General features: G+C 34.6%; 1 protein-coding gene and 1 long non-coding RNA gene across 2 annotated transcripts; one reads left to right on the forward strand and one right to left on the reverse strand.

Annotated features, from left to right (window-relative positions):
- Positions 1-839: 839 nt before the first annotated feature.
- LOC128206040 (uncharacterized) lies at positions 840-8,507 on the reverse strand. Its single transcript, XM_052908171.1, has 6 exons — positions 8,312-8,507; positions 5,696-5,763; positions 5,249-5,428; positions 3,479-3,691; positions 2,478-2,570; positions 840-1,966 (listed from the first exon to the last, which is right to left on the reverse strand). Exons 1-6 carry the CDS (start codon positions 8,412-8,414, stop codon positions 1,778-1,780), a joined length of 846 nt encoding a protein of 281 aa, XP_052764131.1. The 5' UTR covers positions 8,415-8,507; the 3' UTR covers positions 840-1,777.
- A 12,478-nt stretch (positions 8,508-20,985) lies between these two features.
- LOC128206668 (uncharacterized) lies at positions 20,986-23,589 on the forward strand. The gene is made up of 4 exons (XR_008256529.1): positions 20,986-21,077; positions 21,553-21,713; positions 21,970-22,120; positions 22,567-23,589. It is a non-coding gene; the product is annotated as an uncharacterized LOC128206668 (long non-coding RNA).
- The last annotated feature ends 587 nt before the right edge of the window (positions 23,590-24,176 follow it).

Genomic DNA, 24,176 nt, shown 5'->3' on the forward strand with positions numbered 1-24,176 from the left:
GCAGGCAAATGCTATGCACATTAAGTTGGTAATTGCTTGTATGATCATTGCCAATGCTGATCAGTTGTCTTTTAGTCAATCGAGGGAAAACTCGACAATAATTAAGGCCAGTCAACTCCACTATGTGTAAGGCCAGTCAACTCGACATTTAATAAGACCAATCAAATCTGCAGACACCTCCACTATAATTAAGGCCAGTTAACTTGTCAATTGTCAAGGCCAGTCAACACCGCTGTAATTAAGGCCAATCAACTTGATAAGGTATGGCCAAGGTTATAACAGACCTTGCAACACATGTTCATTTTAATATTGGTACTATGTGTGCACTATGTTTTATGTGTAATTATACATTTTGGGTTATGGCTAAGATAAAGAGTTTTGCGAAACTACAGACTAGGGTGCCTTGCCAGGTCAATGGATATTGATACACATGAGTAAACTGTCACCGTCACTGGCAACAAGTGGTCTTGAATTTCATTTGAATTATACATGTAATCTTCAACATTTGTTTTTCATTACGTCCAAGTTAAAGTTTTCGCAGGAGAAGGCTGCAGCGCCCCAAACACCACAACTTATATCAGAATACTATGAGAGTTTTATCCTCACACAACAAAGGACTTAGCAGAGAAAAAATTAAGAATGCTGACTTCACACATTTAGTCTTGCGTAATACTATCTCACACATCTACTACTGGTAGTTAATGTGAACCAGCATGCACATTTTCATGATCAATGCATGATGCACCCTTCAGTTGACAGACTTTAAACTCTTGAATCAGATGTGGCCATTACAATATTTGGACCTATATGATTACAATATGTAATACAATAAAGAAAACTATCACAATACTGTTTATTTATTTTTGGATCAAGTTGATCAGCATTTTATGGCAAGTTTAGTGTACCTGTATTTATACTATCATACAAAAACATTTGAAAAATTGAAATAAAATGCACAGTGTTTGATATAAAACAAGTGAAAACCAAAAATCATTTACAAATAATAATGCACTACTACATGCGGTACATGTCAGATTCCACCCATTTCATTGGTCAAAAGGCTGTCACATGACACATCATAGAAAGTGATAGGGGCATATTCATTAACAATATCACAAACCAACAAGTGACTCAGGACAAGATGTCATTTCTGTTTTACTCTTTGATAAAAAAAAAAGACCAGAGGTAGAATTTACATTGGTTATGTCATTTCTGAGGTTTTGGGTGTACTGAATAAATATGATTTCAAAAAGGTTTCCTGACAGATCATTCCAACATGCATATATTAACAAAGCACACACTGGGCCGCAATGTCCATGAATATCACATGAATATCACTTTTTATGGTCCATAAAACAGGTCATATACCTCATCATCTGTAAATAACTCTATACTTTATTATGCAAAAAGTAACACACTAACACACATTAATGTTATTAACACCTTACACATTCACCTGATATTTATTAACACTTAACATTTACCAGATTAACACCTTAGAATAAAAAATTTACCTGACAGTTATTGATCAGATTTGTATTTGCGAGATCTTAGCACTGTAAATGCTTCACTGTTAAAAATAATAGAACAAGGTTCAGGTGAACAGATACAGTAAGATTTTAAACCTTCCATGCACCAACTAATAAATCCTCTATTGTTTAAACACACTTCTAGTTAAAGTTGATCACATTCCTTCATGACTTTTCAGTCGCAGAGTTGAAAACTGTAAAACTTGGACAAAACAGAACTAAACACAGATATGCGATATGACCTTCATTTAATTGTTAATATCTCCTAGTTCCTGTGCACGTAACGTTGCAGCTTCAACAGCGTCTATAAGCGTGGCTCGGAAGCCAGCTTTTTCCAGTTTGTGTAGCGCCGCGATAGTTGTGCCCCCCGGAGAGCAGACCTCATCCTTCAACTGTCCTGGGTGTTTACCCGTTTCCAGAACCATTTTTGCCGCTCCCTGAAGATTGTGAAAAATGAAGATTTTTCATAATTTTTTATACTCCCTGAAGGTAATAAATCAAGCACTATTTTTTACGCTCTGACACTTAGGATTGTAAAAAAAAATTCCAAGCAATTTATTTTGATACTCGCTAAAGATTGAGAAACATGAAATAAAAAATGTGACACATTTGATACTTGGTGAATAATGTGAAATATTGTAAGACCTTAACTAATTCACTTAAAAAAAGTATAATTGAAGAACTAAATTGATGTCTGCTGACAATTTGAAATCTTTGCGCAAAATCCAGTATTGAATTCACAATAGACAAGAAAAGGTTGAAGTTAAATATCCAAGGACATCCTGACTTCACCATTGAATGAGCTGAGAAGTCACATTCTCTCTAAAATTTGATCATTGAACCACCCTTAGGATGACAATGACAATATTTCTTTCCTTCTTTTTCCTTCAAATATCAGGTAAGCTAAAAAATCAATCATTGTATAATAAGGCCATGTTAATTACATACCAGCATTGTCTGAGCAGCAAGTTTCATGGCCAAGTCTCGAGGTAGTCCCATCTTTACACCGCCATCTGCAAGGGCCTCAATCGCCATATACGTCTGAAATAAGTGATTTTATAAGAGCCATGTATGTCTGAAATAAGAAATTTGGGCCTTATTCCAAATATGCATTTCAAATAGGGTATTTTTTAAGGGATCAATCATCATCTTCGTCTGAAAAAGACATTGTTTAAGGGCCTCAATCACAATATATATGTCTGAACTAAGACAACATTTTAAACTTTAATATTAGGGCCTCAATCTCTATATTTGTCTCAAAATAAAAGATTATTTTAGGGCCTCAATCACCATATTCGTCTAAAATTAGACTTTATTTTAAACTTTTCTTTATATTATACAACAATTGTGAAAAAAAACTGTATTAACTTACGCCAAATCTCAACTGGCATTTTGTTAGCATGGTGTTGCCTGAGTGTGGGGTTTTAAGATGTTGGTGAAACCAGAGTACTCTGAGGAAACCCACTTAAAAGTCTGGCTTGGTGGCCTAGTGTCAAACACATGTATGCCTGGGCTAGGAATCAGACCTGGGGGGCCTTAGTGGGAAGTTAGTGTTCTAACCACTGTCAGAACTAGACAGTTAATATGAGACAAAATACCAGTCATATTGACTTTCAAGTTCGCATAGTGAAAAGAACACTAACGTCTTAAACATACACACATGACTACATACACAAGAATGTATAAACAAGAATGGTGACAAGCGAACATCTTGTGTGTAAACTTGAATAGTGGCATAACTTGTGTATAATTAAAGAAGGAACTATGGGCCAAAGCCGCCTTGCAAACATGTATGTTTTGTCTCCGTTAACAAGTGTACCAAGTTTCATTCAAATATCTTGGATGTTTTGGGGGTTAAAGCCAAATGCATTTTGACAACACCAAGGCTATCACAATTCCTTTTTCAAAAACTGACATGCTTTTCAAATTAGCTTTTGTATTTAGCTTACATATGCAGGTCCACTTCCACTCAGCCCTGTCACAGCGTCAAGCAGTTTCTCTGAGCCAGGTTCTGCAATTCCGATACACTGCAACAGCTCGATAACAAGGTCTGTATCCCCATCCACAACCGCTTGACCAGGGGCGAGCACTGAGGCTGCTGCCAGGACCAGAGCCGGGGTGTTGGGCATCACCCTGATAACTCGGGATCCTTTCGGAAGTAACTGAAATAGGGAGGAGGCGTATAGTACAAAGTTTAATATCTAGTATAGGAATAGGCATACAAGTTTAAAAATGTTGATGTTTCCCTAAATGCTATTTTGAATAGGTATTACCAGGAAAACCAGGAGCAACCAATGATGCTGCTGGCTTGACTAGCTGAAGGTTGTTGGGCATCACCAGTATAACTAGTGAGCCTGTAAGTAGCTGCAGAAGGCAATGGAAGGGGCGATTTTGTTTATTATATCATTATTACAAGGTTAGATAAACTTTAACATAAACTTGCTGCTTCCTATTAAGCCAAATACAAATAGTTATCACTCGGATCATGTGACGGATCGAGGTTCTTCCAGATCATATTACAGAAGCGAGGTATCACCCAGATCACCTTACAGACAGGAGGAGATTAATTAAGGAATGTATCAAATGCAGGGCTTTTTCTGCCAATTTTGGAAAAAATACCCTCTAAACAAATTGGGAAAATTTGCGTAGTAAATTATGGAAGGTATTTCAGACCGTTATGTCAGTTTTTAGATAAAATACCTGCAAAAGTACCAGCTTGAGATTTTTCAAGTCATGTAATAATTGTCAAAATGGGAAATAAATAATCAACAAAATCATCATTTTGAGCAACTTTGTCACAGAAATCAGTTATTTTAACCATGAATCATAATGGTCACTTAAAAGTGCTGATAAATACATGAATGAATTGTTCCCGCACTAAAACTCTGCGCCAGCAACATGGGTCGCTGTGTAAGTTAAGAAGCCAGGCTTTTCGTGGCAAAGATTTCATCTCAATTGGGATTTCTTTCTTTAAATGTCAAATAAAAATACATATTTGGCATTGGGATGGGTCAGACATTCTGACCTGTGAGAATGGCAGGGAAAGGTCTGATATGTGTTCATTAATTTTGTTATTCAGTATTGGAGGAAATGAAAGTGGGCGAAAGATCAAAACATTCATTTGTAAAATAACATTCTAGCAAGCAATTTCTTTCATTTAAAAATTTTGCATTGAAAAGTGTGGCATATGGTCTTTTCATAGCTAGAGTGCCTTATAATAATCCAGTGCTCAGTGCAATATAAATATATTTTCTTCTACTTTTGAATAGATTTACAGCCTCCTTGCTATAACTGAAGTGAGCCAGTCCTGAGGTAAAAAACTGAAGCAATTTTTACTTTCGCTACATTCTCCATACTATCCAGGCCCCAATTTCTCCAATCATCTTTAGTCCCTTATAAGAGCATCAAGTTCAGCTTACTATTTTTGATTTGGTATAAATACAGAAATCTTTCCTTTTTAAGGAGTTTCAAGCCTTTTGAAGAAAACAATATTTGAGAAAAATAACATCCTTTTTGTTTTATAAAATCATATTTCAGTAAGAAATTTTGCTAAGTGAAATAAGACACTTTAGTAAGTTATGCTAATTAAAGAGTTTTTGAGAAATTGGGGCCAGCACATTATGAATATAATTTGCTTGATCATAATAAAAATATTACGAATATAAATGGTCAAAACATAAAAAAGCGTAAAAGGATAACTATACCACAGAAGTGAATACCTGTTCGATGGCTGAGATTGGTATTCCTGCTGCAATGGAAACTAAAAGCTTTGTCTTGGAAACATCTGAGGATACCTCTTTCAATATTGGGCTCACAACGTTGGGCTTGACGGCCAGAACGATCAAGTCACTTCGAGTCACGACCTCTCGGTTGCACTCTGTTATTTTCACTCCCAAGTCCTACAATAAGAAAGACTATTTGTTAAAACTTTTGTTTCAAAGAGATATCCTTTAGAAAGAGGCAATACAATTTAATGTAAGTGTATTTGTGAGAGGCTATTTTACAGAAAACTGGTATTTTCTGTCTGATAGAAATTGGGAAAAGGAGTCAATACATCCATCCCCCACTTCTCCAAACTCCTGTTTACCATGTGTTTTTTTGTTTGTTTTAAACATCAATCTGTTCCATAGTTACATAATAACAAACAACTTTCATCTATGCCTCACCTTTTTGATGCTGTTTAACATATGTGGGTTCACATCACTTAGCATTATGTTTTCAGCCTTTATGACACCTGAAATATTTTTGATAAAATAATTATTATTACAAATTTAATAACTACTATTATATATATCATAAATTCAGCCCCATTCAGAATGATTCAACATAAAAAAATACATTTTCCCCCTAAAAATGTGGACATAAGATTTCCAATTTCATGTTGTTGGTTTTTTTTTTTAATTAAATCAATTTTTATTTTCTACTCACCACATGTTAAAGTGGCACTTGTAATATAGGTTGATACAAACACTTTTTGTTATTAAGTCAACTCATTTGACTGCAATGATTAAAACAAAAAAGGTCTTAAGCATTCATAAGATTTGAATACAGATAAAAATGTATCAATTATTAATTAGCTACATGGCCATGAATTCCCCAGTTAAAAAAGCGCCTTGACCATGAATTCCCCAGTTAAAAAAGCGCCTTGACCATGAATTCCCCAGTTAAAAAAGCGCCAAAATATTGCTTATATTATTTGAACTGTACAAAAATCATACACTTTTTTGTTTTGATTATTCAAGTCAAGTAAGTGAAACATAATAAATGCATTAAAATCAAAAACATATTATTGTTGCATCTATGAAGTTTTTAACCTGCACTGTGCCCCTTTAACACTGTGTAAGAAAGTTATTCAATCTTCAAAACATCTGTCACTTTTCATGTCTGGTAGGATCCTTGGTTAAAATATAAATAATTAGTTTTTGAGTTGACAAGAAAAATGAGTTTTGTAGAACCTGTATCAGAGACATTCCATGATTGCATGTAAACCTGTATTGTGTCCTTATGATAAACATTTTCTGCTATGAAAAGTTGTGTTCGGATGTTCAATCATTTCTTTTTGGCCTTGAATGTTTGAAAAAAGACTGTTAAAATAATTCATTTCTATGATTTTTTTTAATGAAACAGTTGCAACTTAGAACAATTACCTTAAGAAATTGTTTATTGTTTTTCTTATTATCTTAACAAATACATTTGTGAGAAATCAAGAGGTTGAAAGCCTTCATTTCTTAGGGTTTGAAAAGTTGGTGTTTTAGGGAGGGGATGTCTTAGCCCTTTTATGGATTGAAATGAAAAAGGGGTTGAAAAGTCTTTGATTTCACAAAGGGATTGGAAAGTCTGCAGACTTGGGTACTGGGCCTCTTTGGAAATGAGCCTTTAGACCAGTATTCCATGTTTTCATTGTGTCAGTCTGTCAGGAGTACAAGTCATGGGTTAACAGCTAACATCTTATTGGCATATTGCAATAGCCTAGGAGTCAATGGTTCTATTTGTTGTAAATCTAGAGTAGAAGCAATAATTGTAGTTGCGGCCATGTTTAAACTCTATTAGGCACACTTTAGTCTGAAATTGGTGATATGGTTGTAGTGTAGGATCTCAAAGTAAAAGTGCAAACTTTTTGGACTCAAATAAATACCTCTTAAATTTCGCTTCTCCAAATGTCAAAATTTAGTCACGTGGGGGATGATGTCATATGCCCGCAAGTATTTATAATATTGAGGTTCCGCAGGGATATCTTTAAATACAATTATTACTAGACCTACTTTACAAAGTTTGTGACATATAATCAATCATCTAGCATGATGGGAAAAATTATTTAAAATACATATCAAGTAAATAAACTGCTGATCATACCATTGACATTGTTTTTGTGTTGTGCAGCATTTGATGCGAAAACAAAGCTAAAAGGAAGCAGATTGGTACTTTCAAAATTTTGCAAATTCGGACAAATGAATTATAGGCAGAAAACACACATACCAATACTTCTGAGAAGTATAAAATACATACACAGGTTAAACATTTACTGCATGATTGTCATTTAAATTTCTATTTAAATATCTGTATATTGACTTGATGTTTCTGTGTTCTTTAAAAAAAATCAAAAAATTTTAGGCTCTGAATGCTTGTTTTTGGGACGTCGGTTATGTCCACATTTCTTACAGGAAATTATATAATAACAAATTTCTTTTCTTTTATTCTTTATCTTATCTTTTATTCTTTTTCATGTCGGTCAATATATAGGACCCAACATTGCTCTTTCAAAATTTCATGCATATATATATGTTCAGTAGTCATTCTAAAATGCCGTCCAGGCTTTTTTTAATGATGTCCAGGCTAAACATTAAAAAAAGAAGCCTGGACGGCATTTTAGAATGACGAATTTGTTCAATAACTCACACAAAATAAAAATAAACAACTCCAAAATTAAGACGGAATAAAGCACCTGCCCAGTAGATTTTCCAGACAATTGCAGAAATTTCCAACTGATGTCCTGAAATAGTCCCATGCGGCCAGTCTATTATACAACCTACATGTATCATACATTGTATGCAGTTTGTGTGTGAAAAAGAAATGAAGTTTTCATTTCCATGAATAGCCCTAATATATATTCTTCTAACATAAACTGCTATTCTGAATGAAAGACATTTAATTTTTGACAGTATTCGATGTAAAATGCAGCTTAGAAGTCATTGAAAGCAATCAGCTGACCGATCGAAAACGTAAACAAACATGCACACGACTTTCAAGGTAGACACATTGGCAATCAAAATTAACTCCCTTACCTGCGGAAATGAAACCCCTCGCCATGGCTTGTGCCATCCGTCCAGCCCCTATAAATCCCACCGTCATGTTTTCAGAAATTCGTGTTTTTCGTTCTGAAGCCATTGAGTTGATTTCAACTTTCAGCTTTTAAATGAATATTCATACAATTATATGATGTTCGCGAAAATTGATTACTCAATTCCAATTAGAGTTGTCTATCTGCATTGGTTCCCAGCACTACACGTTAAAACGTTACAAATCGATTACAATACGGGGTATAAGAGAGCGCGCTTGATTGACAGATACGCCCGCCCATTATCACGCCGGTTCTTCATGTCAGATTATGATGTAATATATCGTCATATGTCTGGCTGCGATGTAAATCAATAATGTTCAAAGCATGATGATGATATAGTTCAATAAAGTGCACAGACACCAAATGTATGATTCATCTGTTCAGCATGTTATGGGACAAGATCATACAACAACTTATCATGATTCCACGACATTATCATGTTCACATGTATACAAGCAAACCTAAATATCCTCTAGTTATTACATGAAAAACCCCAAACGCATTCTTAGAGAGACATATCGGCACCACTAGCGGGTCCAAAGGGAGAGGGGAGTGTGCACCCGGAGCCCCCCTCCCCCTAAAATCGTTCAAGTTAACTTTTTTCCATAGTAGTGCACCAGTCAATTGTAACCACGGCCCCTTTAGGTCCGGGGAATAGCGGGGACTTTGACTTTCGGTCCAGCCAATCCTAGTCCATATAAACAGCAGGTAAAATCCGTTCTGCGGGGACAAACTGCTTGTAAACAAGATAACAAGACCAGCGCATTCAATCGACACTGAAGAGCCACTTGGAAGGTAAATCACGGTTCATTTCCCCCGCTTCCCCCGTTATACCACCGGACTTGGGGGGAGGGGGGGGGGGTTACAATTGACTGGTGCATAAGAGAAAACGTGCAAAATGCACCAAAATGCACCATTTCGATCGGAGCGATTTCCTTTAAACACAGACATACTGAAATGTCCATCACCATTCTGGATCTTAATTCATGTATCAATGTTAAAGTGGAAACGGGTGTTTGTTTCACAAACCATCGCTCCGTTACGTTACAGCATGATATCAAACAAAAATGCATGAAACCGGCGGGCTACGCTAATTAGAGTGTATGTTTTCTTTGAAAATAAACTTTCTCAAGTTTTTGAAGAGAAATAATCTTAAAAAGTGTATAATTGATGTCGTAATGCTCTATTATTATTTGATTCATTAATATATATTTTAAGCAGTAACTTTATGTACGTTGTCTGAAAAAAAAATGTGTTAGCGAAAGAAATTTGCGTATTTTTTTAAAAAAAGTAATGTTCTGGGCGCGTGAAATATGAAATTATTGAATATATTATGCCGTTTTAATACATCAAGGATGATAGAAAAAATCATGATATAGCCATTACATAATGTATGTTACCTAAAATGTGTGTTTTTGTGTAAAAAAATGTGTAATGTTTGCCATTTTATAGTATCTTTTTGTGAATATTAATATTCAGCCTTAAAAAGGCTGTGGTCAAACATGCTCACCAACGAACTGTATTAATCATCGTGTGTGTGTGTATTAAGTTCTAACGAAAAGCTCTTAAAGGGGTTGATCCGTAAAATGCATCATTATGTTACGGAATGAAAAATACATTTCTTTAAATAATCCTAAACACACAACAGTCTGCATGCGGTAATAATATAGCTTTGTTTTATAATATTTCTATTTTGGACTTGTTGGACACTGGTTGGCTAGTGTGAACACTTATATGTTATTTGCCACATTTGTATTTGGTTTTGAGTGTATTCACTAGAAGATTGTTAATCGATTAGTTTAAACAAAGTAACAGCATTATTGATTTGTTTGGTATTAAACCGGTTCAATAGAAAAGCCATATATTGCTTTGTTGAACAGGGGTGGACACGACCATGTCACAAACTAATAGGATGGCGCTTGATGTGTTTGGCTGAAATCCAATCTGGAGGTGCTGCACACTTGCTGAACATGGAAATGGAATATATAGACATTGCTTTGCATTGTTTGGGTATTATTCCTGTCAAACGAGAGTGTATTGCTCACTTTGTGTACTTGGCACTGAAAGAGCCAACTTTGAAAAAGAGTATGCATTGGATACTGCGTTGTATGGATAGAAACGTTCTATTGTTTTGTACATACTGAATAGGCATAAGTGTTGCGCCTGTGGGGTTAGAACTGAATAGAACCCAATTGTGGTGTATTTTTTATAGAATAGGCTTTGTATTGAATGCCTGGGATTCATTTGGCACTTTGTAATATACCTGAGATTTGTTTTTCTTCTTTATGTAATGTAAATAGTATATTCATTGTTTTTACTGTTATATGCGCAAGGTATATGAAAATAAATCCAACACGCTTATTAAGGCTCTCATCTGTAGATTGACTTTGAGGGCCTCAACTAATTGTATCAGTGATGGATGAAATATACCTTATCTATGCAACTGTCTTATGGCATATTCATTTTAAGCAAAACTTCTTAGGTATTTAATGGCCACTGAATGTGATTACTTGTAACCAGAATGGGTATGACTCAGCCACAATATGGGGCTCTCAGGCATGTCTGACATAGTATGCATGTTAACATGTCCACAGTTTGGAATTTTATTCTCAGCATTAGCAAGGTTTGGGTACAGCTCATACAGTGATAAATGGGCACTGGCATGGCTTACATGCTTTTCACATATAGTTGTGCTTATTGTTCATTGTGGTTGCCTTGTGCCCCGAAACATTTTTTTTTAATTTTCGATTACTGGGCTTGTCCCTGAAATTCTTATTGTATAATTGACCACAGGGCTACTCTTAGTTCTTTTCATTGTATTATTAGGGTATCTAATACACACATATGTGTTCTGTGTATGCCTGGTGACCCATCTCATTTTGGTATTAACAGAAAATAGTTTTTGGATAGAAAAAGAAAATACAATGTACCAAAAATCTATATCTCAAGGTATTTTTGTTATTTAAGAATTGCAAATTAGGTAAATTGACGCCCGATTTCAGTTGAAATAAAAAGCAAATTAGCAACTGTAGTCACTTTATGTTTTCCACACGTTCAGTTATTCATTTCACATATAAGTAAACAAGTTCACTTTAAGGGTCTTCCACAGTGCAAAAGTGGGTGGGGAAGGCCAAAAAAATGAAATGTTTCAAAAGTACATGTTTTATTTAGTTTTGAGGGGACAATATTTTTCCGGAGTGAAGACTACACTCTTTGTGATATGTTTTTGGGTAATGGTGAGTTGACCAAAAATTAAGGAAGATTTTTATCAGAATTTGGAACAAAAAACATTTGCAAATTTTCGGAAAAGTCTGTCGACAATATAAACCCATTTTTTGTGTCAAAGTGCCACAGAGTACCCAATCAACAATAGTTTGAAGTTTAAAAACTAAAGAAAGATATTAAATGAAAACATGAACACTTGTGGATTAAATTCATGTCCTGGTTACATAAATGGAAATATCTTTCAAAAAGCCACAGTATATTTTTGATTGGGTAGTGTTGACGAACTTGACACAAAAACATATCCATTTTGTATAAAGACATTTCCGCAAAAAAATCAAATGCCTTTTGATTAAAAATATGATAAAATATTCTTTCGTATAATTTGCTCAACTCATAATTACAGCTACACATGTGGCAACGGATGTATGTATTATGCTTGCTATATATTAAACCTCAAAACTAAATAAAAAACGAAATATTTAAAAAAAATCAGTTTTTTTGTCCCTCACGACCTTTGCACTGCCGAAACCCAATGACACCAACATACAATATGGTTATTAGTACTGCGTTTTGATCCGGGAGGATGTATTCGACTCGAGTGGATTTTTGTAGGTTCGGATTTCACGAGGCGCAAGCCGAGTGAAATCAAAATCTGCAATAATCCACGAGAGTCGAATACGACATTCCGTATCAAAACGCAGTACTAATGACCCTTTAATATATTCATTACTGGTTAGATCACTTAAAAGCAACATTTTTCATAATAAATGTCATTTTAACGACGCACTATTTTGTTTTATGACGTCATTTTAACATCGCGCAACGATACTTGTTAAAACGTGACGTCACAAGAGTGGAATACGGCCGTATTGCACTGGATCTTAATACGGACTACCGTATTTTGCGATATGTATTGCGTGTGGATTTATGATAGGTATATAATAAAATGCATTATTATTTAGTCAACTATAGTTATCGACTAAGACACCTAAAATTCCCATGGATCTATCATCTGAAAATTGTCTGCAGTAAATGTTAAAAAATATATGGGGAAGTCAAGACTTTGTGAATCCAAAATGGCTGAAGGCAAAAGTTAAAAAAAATCTTTTATAATGGATTTTGAACATCTAGTATAATGCGTTTTACAGAATATTTTAAACTAAGTTCGGCAAAGAGACACATTACTTTAAAAACAACAGGTTGAATTATTTCATTTTTATTGAAATTCGGACAAAAAATCATAGACCAGTCAGTTTCATTATATTTGAAAGAGTAATCTTTCTGATGGAGAAAGGACGAAATATTTGAATTCATGCTTCTACAGATACTGGAATGGGTTTAAACAATAGAAACTTATGAATACTGCGAATAAAAGACAGCAGCCATTTGTATATACCTAACAAAGTCTTTGGTTTTGTTAATTTTAGCCAAGATGTTAATTGATCATTCAAACTTGTCCAATAAGTACCATTGAACCAAATGATAACTTATTTAAATTTATCCAGATGTTTAAGCTAATAAGGTGGTTAAAGCAATTTTATTTTAAACTAAGTAGATAATAGTGTGAACTGCTTGTTAACATAGTTCAGAACATATTCCACTTGTATTTGCTCCTGTTCATTACTCAATTGTGCTTATACCGTGATTCTAACTTCAAATTATTCTAAACAAAATTTCCCAATACAAATATGAAATAATTTCAATCATGATAATTAATTTAATACTGTAAAATGGTTTTAAATGTTTTCAACTATATTATGATAGTTTATTGACTCTTTCTCCTTATTTATACGGGTCTAAAATTAGACAAACAATGTTACACTGACAATTTACTTTTTATAAGATGTATGGTGAAAACAAATTTTGTACTGTAAGAAACCATATTTATGTATCTACGTGTTTCACTCGGTCGCCTCTATATGATAGTTGGCATTTGATATTACATCATTTATCTATGAATGTATTGGAATGAGTAAATAAAAACTAGTTTAACTAGTAAAAATACATTTTGCTGACCATTCCAAGGCGGTTCCCAGTAATCCTTGATGCACACACCTAGTTGTATACATTCCATATGTAATGTTTTGTTAGTGAGTGTGTGTGTTGTTGTTCTGTGTTTCTGGCTTTGGCCCTGTACCATTGAACGGCGTTTATGTTTAACCTTTCGATTTCTGGACTTGTTTCTGTAGTTTTTTTTATATAAGTATTGACTTAAAATATACAACAAATAGTTCTTTGTTTAATTTATCCATCGGTCTAAAGTATTGAGACAATACTAAACTATACAAGACATGACACTTGGTGCCATTTTTATATCAATGACATTAATTAATCTTTTTTTTGGAATTTTAAAACAATATTATTAATTGTGGTAAATCATGTTTGGGAGTAAAAGTGCATCTTTAAACACACAAGGTGGGAAGTAGAAACCAACACGTCGTTTAATAGTAATATTAATAAAAAAATATTTTTGTTTTATATAAGTTGACAGTACTTTTCACCCAAACCCTCTTCTTGTTATTTGTTTCTCGCAGTCAGGGATAGTACTATAATCAGTCATTCTGTCGTACCACAATCATGCATATAATCTGTTTTCAGTGCACCAGCTCCCCCCTTGTACACCATCTTCCTTGTCTAACCTTTCTACCATTCGTTTAGTATTTTCCTTTCCATGCTGTTTATTCTACTCTGTGTGTATGTGTGTTTTGTCCGAAGGGCACTTTACACATCGATATTCCATTGTCTCACATTGAAAGGGCGTCACATATCTTGGAAGTTAGCAAGACAGAGGGTACAATGGAATATAAAAGAAGCCAGTGTGGAACAACAGAAGTCTATCAAAAGATCAAGCAAAGACTTAAGACAGTTTCTTCTGTACAAAGCTTAAATTATATCATAATCTTGAGACGCACCAATTAAGCGCCTTGGGTAAAGTTTGTGTTCAACAGTGCCTGAGAAAGATCTCACGTAGCCTATGACTGGACATAATTCCAACAAAAATGAGTGGGCTACGACAGAGAAACAACCATTCAACGAGTTAATTCTGATATATTGGAGATGGATTGGTCACATATTGCGCAGGCAACAATCGATCACGGCAGTATTTGAATGAAATCAACAAGCATAGAAACAAAGATAAAAGGCAGACCGGTGAATCATGGACAAGAATTGGGCATCATTATCGGCAAGATAAAGATGGCATGTGTTGAGGCTTTACTGTTGTGTTTGTATTTGTGTGTGTGGTGTTTATATGTTTGTATTTCTAGTTCATTTTCCTTTAGGCCCTTGCATTGTGCCCCTAAATGGGATTATTTTCGACTCTGAGCTTGTCCCGAAAGTGTTATAGTGTTCATTGTGCTATTAAGCAAAGGCCGTAATCCAAGTACATTGGCAAGCTGTTTTGACATAATAGAATGGAAACTACACAGAAATACACAGTAGCGTCTCAAATAACGAAGATATTGTTTCGTTGCACAGGGTTAAGGCCCAATAGACACTTCACGAGAGACATTTAATGTCACAAAGACATTACACGAGAGACATTTAATGTCACAAAGTCATTACACGAGATACAATTAATGTCACAAAGACATTACACCAGATACATTTAATGTCACAACCCTTACAGAATGAATGCCTTTTTGTGAACAACTCGCGAACAATTTGTGAATATATTGTGAACACCAGTATTCGCAGGTATCATTCGCAGAATGTTCGCAGCTTATGCGAATAATCAGCGCACACCTAGGACTGCTATTCGCAATAAGTTCACAATAAAATAATAGTTCGCAGAATGTTTACGGTTATAACTTTAAAAATGTTAAAGTTAACATAATGTTCACAATTAGAACATATAAAATGTCAGTTTATCAAACGAAAGGGTTTCAATTCGCAGAATGTTCACATTTAAGTCGCAGAATGTTCACATAAAGAACTTTGTTACTGACTAGGAATAACATTTGTGGAAAACACTCTGTTAATTTTCCCTGTTTACAATATGTTCACAATTGTGACTTGTAAAATTCTACTAATCAGTCCCACAGAGATTAACAAATTAAGTTAAACAGTATATGGATTCCACTTTAAATGAGTTTTTATACTGATCGAGGGTGTTAATTTATCCTTGGTTAAAAAGTGAACATACATGTACCTATTGATGATGACCTTCAGACAAATCCTTTCAAAGGAATATTAACTACCAGTATGTAGAATTGAAGAATATCAAACGTTTTGTTTACTTTATTTTTTAAGCATGTTGACAATTCAGAATCAAATCAAATATTCAACAATGTGTCAAAAACATTCATATACATTCAGTACAAAGTCGGCAATTTCAATATCGAGAAAAACGTGTTTAAAGTTTTGTTAATTTATTTCACTGACTTAAATTGTTATAAGTCACCATTTCTTCTTGTTAGATTTATTTAATTAACGTAAAACACATGGTTGAATCGCATCCATAAAATATCCATATTCTCCGACAACGATGTTACCGATAGCGACGAGAAATAATAACAACCTAGTTATCTCCCTTCACCATATACGTAATTTCCGGTGTAGCGTGAGAATTATCAGACCGTGAGATTTGCAAGATCTTACAGATTTCACACTACGGCGTGAGAAATGTAAGTCGTGAGAAATGTAAGACCGCTGCATCCAATGCACTTATAGGATGGTGAATTATTATTGAAGACGTATATATTGTATGACGTCCGCGTTTGTCCGTTTTGTATAAAAAAGGGATACAAATAATTAATATGAAAGACAGTGTTTTTGATATATTCCAATTAATCGCCATTTAATGTCATTTTGTATGAACAAATCTAATAAAACTTGACTTAATTAACAGAATATAGAACGGAAACTGGTGGTGTTTGATTGACAATTGTAAGACATTATTGTTAGACGTAATGTTTTATTGGCCCTGAAAAGGGCCGTTTCGTTATATTCCTTAACTACCGGTACTGCATGATACAGACACCTGAGCAGAACGCGATTACCCTCGTGCGTGAGGTGTACACCGTCGCTTGAAATGTGCCTGGTTGGCACAACTGCCGCCGTCTTGATCCGCTGGGAATTGACGACCAGGAAGACATGCCGCCGCTTTTCAGCTGACGCGTGACGTCTCGGCAGGAGTTCGACGACACTACTAAGTGCCGCCTTCCCGACGAGACGGCGGATCTGCCCACATATCTCAAGCAGATCCTCAACGATCTCGTCCGGCACTCTTTTTCACATATATCAGTACGCCTGCAACTGATTCAAATATTTACAACCGTCGTGCCACATGATTTTGAAATAAGAAGTATATATTGATAAATCTATATAAATTCATCTATATATACCTTTTTTCCTCTGTAAAGCTATGGGGAGCAAAACAATAAGTTCATAAACATACACTGCACAATAATTTTTCGTACAGCTATTCTCACTGACCTGTCATAGATATTTTTAAAATAGACGGATTTGGCTCGTATACCTCTGCGGATATCAAGGTTGTTAGCTTCAATGTGAGCCCGGCCGTAACAAGTTACAGGCTTAACAGACATGTAGTGGCCTTATGAATGCCAATATATATTTGATCAAAATGCCTCCACAATAATCTCGATTATTTCCATTGACCACAAATAACTTGACACATCATTAGCTGACGTGCCAGACGATTCCTCAACAGTATCATTTAGTGCGTCGTACATATATATGCTCATAATGAACCAACAGGGTACTAATGAAACACGGAGTGTTGGGAGAGTCTGTCGTTTCGAGGCACATTGAAATATGACAGCCCCGTTTTCCTCCTCACACTCTGATGCATCGGCTAAAAAGGTCGACACTGCGCTTTTACCCGACATGTGTCTGTTAAGATTATGTTTTCCTTTTTAAAGATTAGTGAGTAAGATGTTGAAAGGTGCTCATACAATTGTGAATTGGTGGAACCTGAGTGCATAATTAGATTTGCCTCTCCTTATCTATGCAACATCAATCCCTTTCCCTTTCCCTCGCCACTTCGTTAGATCTAAGTCCAGTTGTGTAGGTTTTCAATAAGGTTGTTTGAAATGGTCCTTGCATCACTTCGTGGCAGTTCTAAAAAAACATTTATTTCCTTACCAACAATATACCGCACACAAACACTCATCTGTTCTGTTACACTAATATCAGTCATTTCATCAACTATGATGCCAAAAAACTGGCATTTTGAAACATCACATACAATCTTTACGTATATAGTCAACCATACATGTAATGTTTCCATTTGGAATTGCGATGTATACTTCGCTTTCTTTAGACTACTTTTCAGGTTGTTAGAAAGTTGTTCATCATGTCTGCTTATCCAGTTAATAAAGAAGTTAAAATTGCTATCCTCGCGGTTTTGATCTTTTAACCACCTCCCTCTAAGAGGAATTTCTCGTGATGAAAGTGTTATAATAACTTGGTGAACTATGGCAATAAGAACATGTCTGTTTTCGAATAATTTATCGGAATAAGCTGTGCTCAACAACGCATTTATCGATTCTGTTTTTCCTGTACAAACTTTTTATAAATATCACACTAGCGGTTACCTCTTTAATACACGTGTGTTTTAGAACTGTTGTGACTTGGTAAGATACCTATTTTAACCCTACACAGCATTTTCCAATCTTTAAATGGTGAACAATTAAATTCTATGTGCCTAACATCTGCATGTGCAAACACAAATTCACTATCGGCATACCGTAGCCAGTAACAGTGCGTCTCCCTAGAAATGTTGAACTTTCTCTGTTTAATTGCAGGTTACTTGGAACAGTTTATCATTGAAGTTAAGAATGTTAAAGATCTCTTCATACGAAAACTGTTTATGACCAAAACTGCTAAATCCGGACAAACTGTAAAGAATGTGGAATACAACATTGGAGCAGGCAAAGTAGTTACGACATGAAGTGATAAATACCGGTGCTGCTTGCTTTCGACTTTTTTACATCACACAGGCGTTTTATTTATAGGTCATACTAGTTAAATGCAGTTCTTCTCAATGAATCATTGTCGGACCTGGACCTTAGTATCACTTTGTGCAGGTCGTAATGATTTTGTAACCCTTACGTTCATGACCGTAAATCTTGACAATGCAGAGGATCATATCAATAAAACCGTCTGCGCCAACCACTCAAAATGTGTCCAGGTCCATCACAAACCCCGATTCTTGGCCTGTACGAAGCGATGTCTACCAATGTAGGGTAAAATTCATGCGGATCTTTTGAACAATGGCGCGCAAAAATTGCTGTCGAACGGAGTCGGACAAGGCTCAATAACAGCGAGGATCGTGCCTGAACTTGCCTTAGCATCTATAGCTGTTACTACGACATTATGCATAATTGTTCTTAGTTCTGTTATATTGTGGTGGTGTCTCGAATTCAGATGCAAATTTATTACTTTTCATTACCTTTTTTTATTTTTGCATTGCAAATTTTAACCGATGCTGCTGCCTCGGTGTGCCTCAGTGTGGCTACGGCGCTGTACAGAAGCAGTTGTAATACCGATGTTTGTAATGCTACTCGCAGTTTAACGAAATGTTTACGATCACCCTTTAAGTTATTTTCATAAAAGAACACAGCACTTTACAGAATGGCTAGTTGTTTCGTCAACATATCAAGTTTACAGTTCGTCAACCTTAATAATATAATTAGCAATTAATGTTATCACTGTGTTCACTGTTCAGTGCTCAAATTCATCTTACTTTTTGTAAATGTATGTATGGATATAATAAGGATTAACTTCTTTGAATGATCTTGCTTTCTTATGATTGAGGAATTTGTATTTATTGACCACCATTTCTAGACAGCATCTGTTTTGAAGTTCAATGCTTCGTGACTCGTCGCCAACCAACAGAGTAAAAACGGCGTTGAATAAACAATTGCCATCACCGGTGCTACGGATAGCTATCTTGGTGGTCGCCTGATATTCCCGCAGGTATGTATTGGCTATTTCGTCCTGTTGGTGTGTTTCAAAATCAGAATGAAGTCTTGTTTGAATAGGTATGTCTTTGACAAACAGTTTTTCCTTTTTACTCCATTTACTAAACTCTCAACTCCTATATCTGAATCACGCCTAAGTATGCACTGGTTTTCTTTATATTATATAGGTAATATTATTTATTTTATTATTCCAGATATGTCTTCATGAACGCCGGAGGAAATGACATCGATGGGCAGTGTCGACCCGAAGAGATCGCTACCAATATAATGAGGCTAGTGTCTGAATTGAAGCAGCGTGGAACAGAGCGTGTGTGGGTGTCTGCCATCGTCCAGAGAGGAAGATTTCCGGCACATACGAACATGACACCAACAAAAATCAGAAAATCAGTAAATGAAAGACTTAAAAAGGCTCTTGTGGATGATTATGTCGACATGGGGAAGCGTCTGACATTCACCAGACATTATGATAGAGACTTAATTGGTTCACCCGGGCAAAAGGGAAGGTGGCATGGACGTGTTTCTTGGAACAGTTCTAAGGTCATTCGCAAAAACGCAAAGGGCAGACAAGCGAAACGTCCTCATGAATGAGGATAATAGACTTGTAGTGAGTTTAAACTGATGTTAAGTTTTATATAAATGTTTTTATTTGTACTCCATGATATGTTTCATTGCTATGTACGTGCTTTAAATTGAATGAATAAATAATGAAAATAATCTTTGATTCCTGGTCTACTTATTGCTTAAGTAAATCATTGCCATAAATCAACTCAAATATAACACATATATACTTATTCACTGGTTTCGTATTTTAGTCATACCGGGTATGACTAAAATACGAAATAGTCTATTTTCGCGAAAATAGCTTTGTTGACTAAAATACGAAAATAAGATTAGAAATGTTTGTCATTAGGTAGTTGTTTTTTTTAGATAAAAACTTTGTTTATATCATTCTTATATTCAGGTGACGGTTATTTAGCATTAATTAATGATTTTATCGAAAATAAGGCTACTTTGGGCGGAAATATTATTATTTTTTGGTGGAAATAGAATTATTATTTGGTACGAAATCATTAAGATATACTAAGATATATGTATTATATAATTTATAATCCAAAGCATCCACGCTACAATTACTGTTGCCAAACTTTTAATATAAGGATGTTATTGTTTTTTAATATTTGTGTAGACATAATAGTGTACTCGTCAAATGGGTATTACCAGATGGCAAGGGTAATTAAGTTTACCCCCCCCCCGCCCCATTATGCATAATTTTGTTAAGTCTCTTTTGCTATTGTCACCGGGTTTCTTCTTGTCCCTATTTATTTATAACATAACACCACTTCCCTAACAAGTACTGTTTAAGCATAAGATGCAAACAGGCGATTTGGATTTAATGACATTTTTTATGCTGCTTCCTATTTAGTTATCCTGAGTAAATGTGACTGTTTGTAATTGAAAAACGAGAAATTTTGAAACAATTACGTTTTTTGTCTACATTTACTGCTGTTCGAGGATGCTTCTGTCGAGTTATGACAGGTAAATATCATTGCAGTTGTATAACTTTAATATTAAGCTTTGTAAGGTTTAAATGATATAGAAAAAAGACTAAAATATTCGTTAATATAGTCATAAACCCGGATTAGTAAACAAAGGACTTGAACTGCATGGTGCTTTTATTTAATTTTCATACACCATTGTCCATAATAATGAGGTAATTTGTATAATGATATAACTTTCTCATCATGATCGAGTCAATTGTTTATGTAGTCAGGGGAGTACTGTGTTCCGGATGGACATGTCAACGACACTGATATGACATTTTCATCATGATTTGTGTATTATAACTTATGAATGACCTTCATTTACTAGAAACACTCATCCTGACCATGACAACACTGTAGATAATTGTGATCTGTTTATGAGTTTTGATAACAACAATGATGAAATGACAAAAGATCACAGTGCACTACATAACTGTATTTATATGCATCATATTGCTATCTTATTTCAGGACAGTATCCATGCTCCCTGTCCGACACCCTCCCATGTTGCAGTTAACATTTTCCTGCCAGTCTTCTTCCCCCATCATGCCCAACTGACTGGTCCAATATTGTTCAAAACTATATGGAAATGCCTCGTCATCGTAGTTTGGAGTATGTGCAGAGCACTCAGGTACATTTTAGTTATTTATAACTTAAGTTCACAAATTAATAAACGGCTAATTAAATTATTAACTGACAGTTTTTTTCAAGTAAGGAGAATATTTGTGGATGCACACATGACAATCTTGTGATGCGTAATCAGAAGGCATATTGTGTAATACCGAATAATTAACTGGTTTCCATATTTTATTTTGAAATCATGCAATAGTTTAGATTAACAAAATAGCATGTATAAAATAAAGATGTACGTGTATCAAATGTTGCAGAATAACAAGCAGTTTATTTGCTTGATGAGACTGATTTGCCGGGGAAGGGAACAGACACTGCTGTGAGCATGATGATCACTACTTCAAGTACCATGGTTTGGAGAAGAAAGAAGAAAAGCCGAAATTGGCACTTTGGTCTTTGGAAAAGCAGGTAGATAATAAATTTTGCACATTTATCCCTATAGTAGAGTACTTTAATTTTGAAAATACTTACCTAACAGAATTGAGCCCTAGATTTTCAAGAGTATTCACTTAAGATGTTAGCCTTTTAATTGTTATCTGTTACATGTCAAAAAAATAACCTTGACCATAACTCAATAACTGTTGAAATTGATAAAATGCAACTTTGCATACCTATTGCCAGAGGACGAATGTATATGTGAACTTTCATAAGTATGTTATTTCTATATTACATTTCAAATTTTCAACAATGATCAACAAAAATAAATGCTGTTTTAACTAGTCAAGAAACTCCTCACTTTGTCAAAACACTAGTATGATATCTAAATCTTTATATAAGCTTGTTTTTTGTGTGCTTTATTGTGATGTCAAAATATGACTGAACTAGACATAATTTCTATCAATTCATACTTTCAGCAAACAGGCCTGGCTTTGTGCAGTGCAGGTGTGTTGCATCGGATATGGTGTAGTTTACCTTGATGAAAACCAGAGTAGTTGTGTTACCTGAACTCCTTTCCGAAATCTGCATCAAGGGGATGGATCTTGAATGGCAGTGGTATTAACATGACCAGATCAGATAATACAGCAGATTTGACATTTAAAAAGACAGTGTGCCATTGACAGTCTCAACCAAAGCATTGAACAAACTGTACAACCTGTTAATTAACTTTTAGAGCTGTTTGTTTGGACTAGTGTTTGTCATTCAGAAATAAGTATTAACATTATTTCTCAGTATGAGAAAACTCCAGGAATTAGAAACTTACTGATATTTACTATAACTATGTAAACAAACCTCTTAGGGGTTTAGCCAGGTTAAAGAAAGACAGGGAGCCACAGAAAAGAGACAGGTTTCCATGTGTCAATAGTACACCCTTCATCTAGCTGTGAAGAATTTTAACATTTTGAATGTTACAGAAAATGTAAGGAACATTGTATAATGTTTAATTGAAGTACTATTAGGTTTCAAGTGCCGAATATGTAAAGCCCGTGTGTATTTATAATCATGTTAATATAAAGTTATCAAAACAAAATAAATATTTGACTGTCTTAAGCTTTTAATTCTATGAAGGCAGGAGGTTGCCAATCTATTTCTTAGTTTAACCTTTTTCATAACTGTGGCCAGGGGTTTGCAGGCCCTTATAACACTTTAAAAAAAAAACTGATAAAATTTCAATTTAACTTTGTTAACTTTGATATGGTAATCTAATCTTACTGCAGCTCATTTCTGCAATATTATGACTGAAACTGTATGTTATAACAATAAGTATGGTTACCTGTAAGTTACTTAAATGGAATTTTTTGACAAGTATATAAGACAAAATTATTGGAAAAAATAAGAAAAAATTGTTTGTTAAAAGGTATAATGCATGTATGCAGACAAAAACAAAATGAATAATTACTTTGTGTTTGAATAAACTGTATAATAATTGTTTTCACTTCTTACATTTGATATATACTCCAAAATGGCAATTTAGGATTTGACTCCAAAAGTTTTGCACACAGTATCACAATATATATATATATATATATATATATATATATATATATATATATATATATATATATATATATATATATATATATATATATATATATATCACAGGTTATTCACATCTACTGATCTCCAATAGTTCACATTTATTGTTCGCATATTGTTAACATTTATTGGTTCATAGTTTGCGAATGGTTCACATGTACTATTCGCAAATTGTTTACATGTACTGTTCGCAAATTGTTTACATTTAATATTCGCAAGTTGTTACCATTTAATATTCGCGAATTGTTAACATTTAATATTCGCAAGTTGTTACCATTTAATATTCGCGAATTGTTAACATTTAATATTCGCAAGTTGTTTACATTTAATGATCTCCATTTGTACAATTTGTTCACAATTTGTTAGCAATTTGAGTTCGCAGATAATCTAATTTGCATGTGAAAAGTGAACATTCTGTGAACATTGTGCGAATGAATTCTTAGAAGAAGATACATGTTCGCAGATAGTTCGCAAAATATTTACATATTAT

Source organism: Mya arenaria, chromosome 10 (assembly GCF_026914265.1).
Source record: "Mya arenaria isolate MELC-2E11 chromosome 10, ASM2691426v1".
NCBI lineage: Eukaryota > Metazoa > Mollusca > Bivalvia > Myida > Myidae > Mya > Mya arenaria.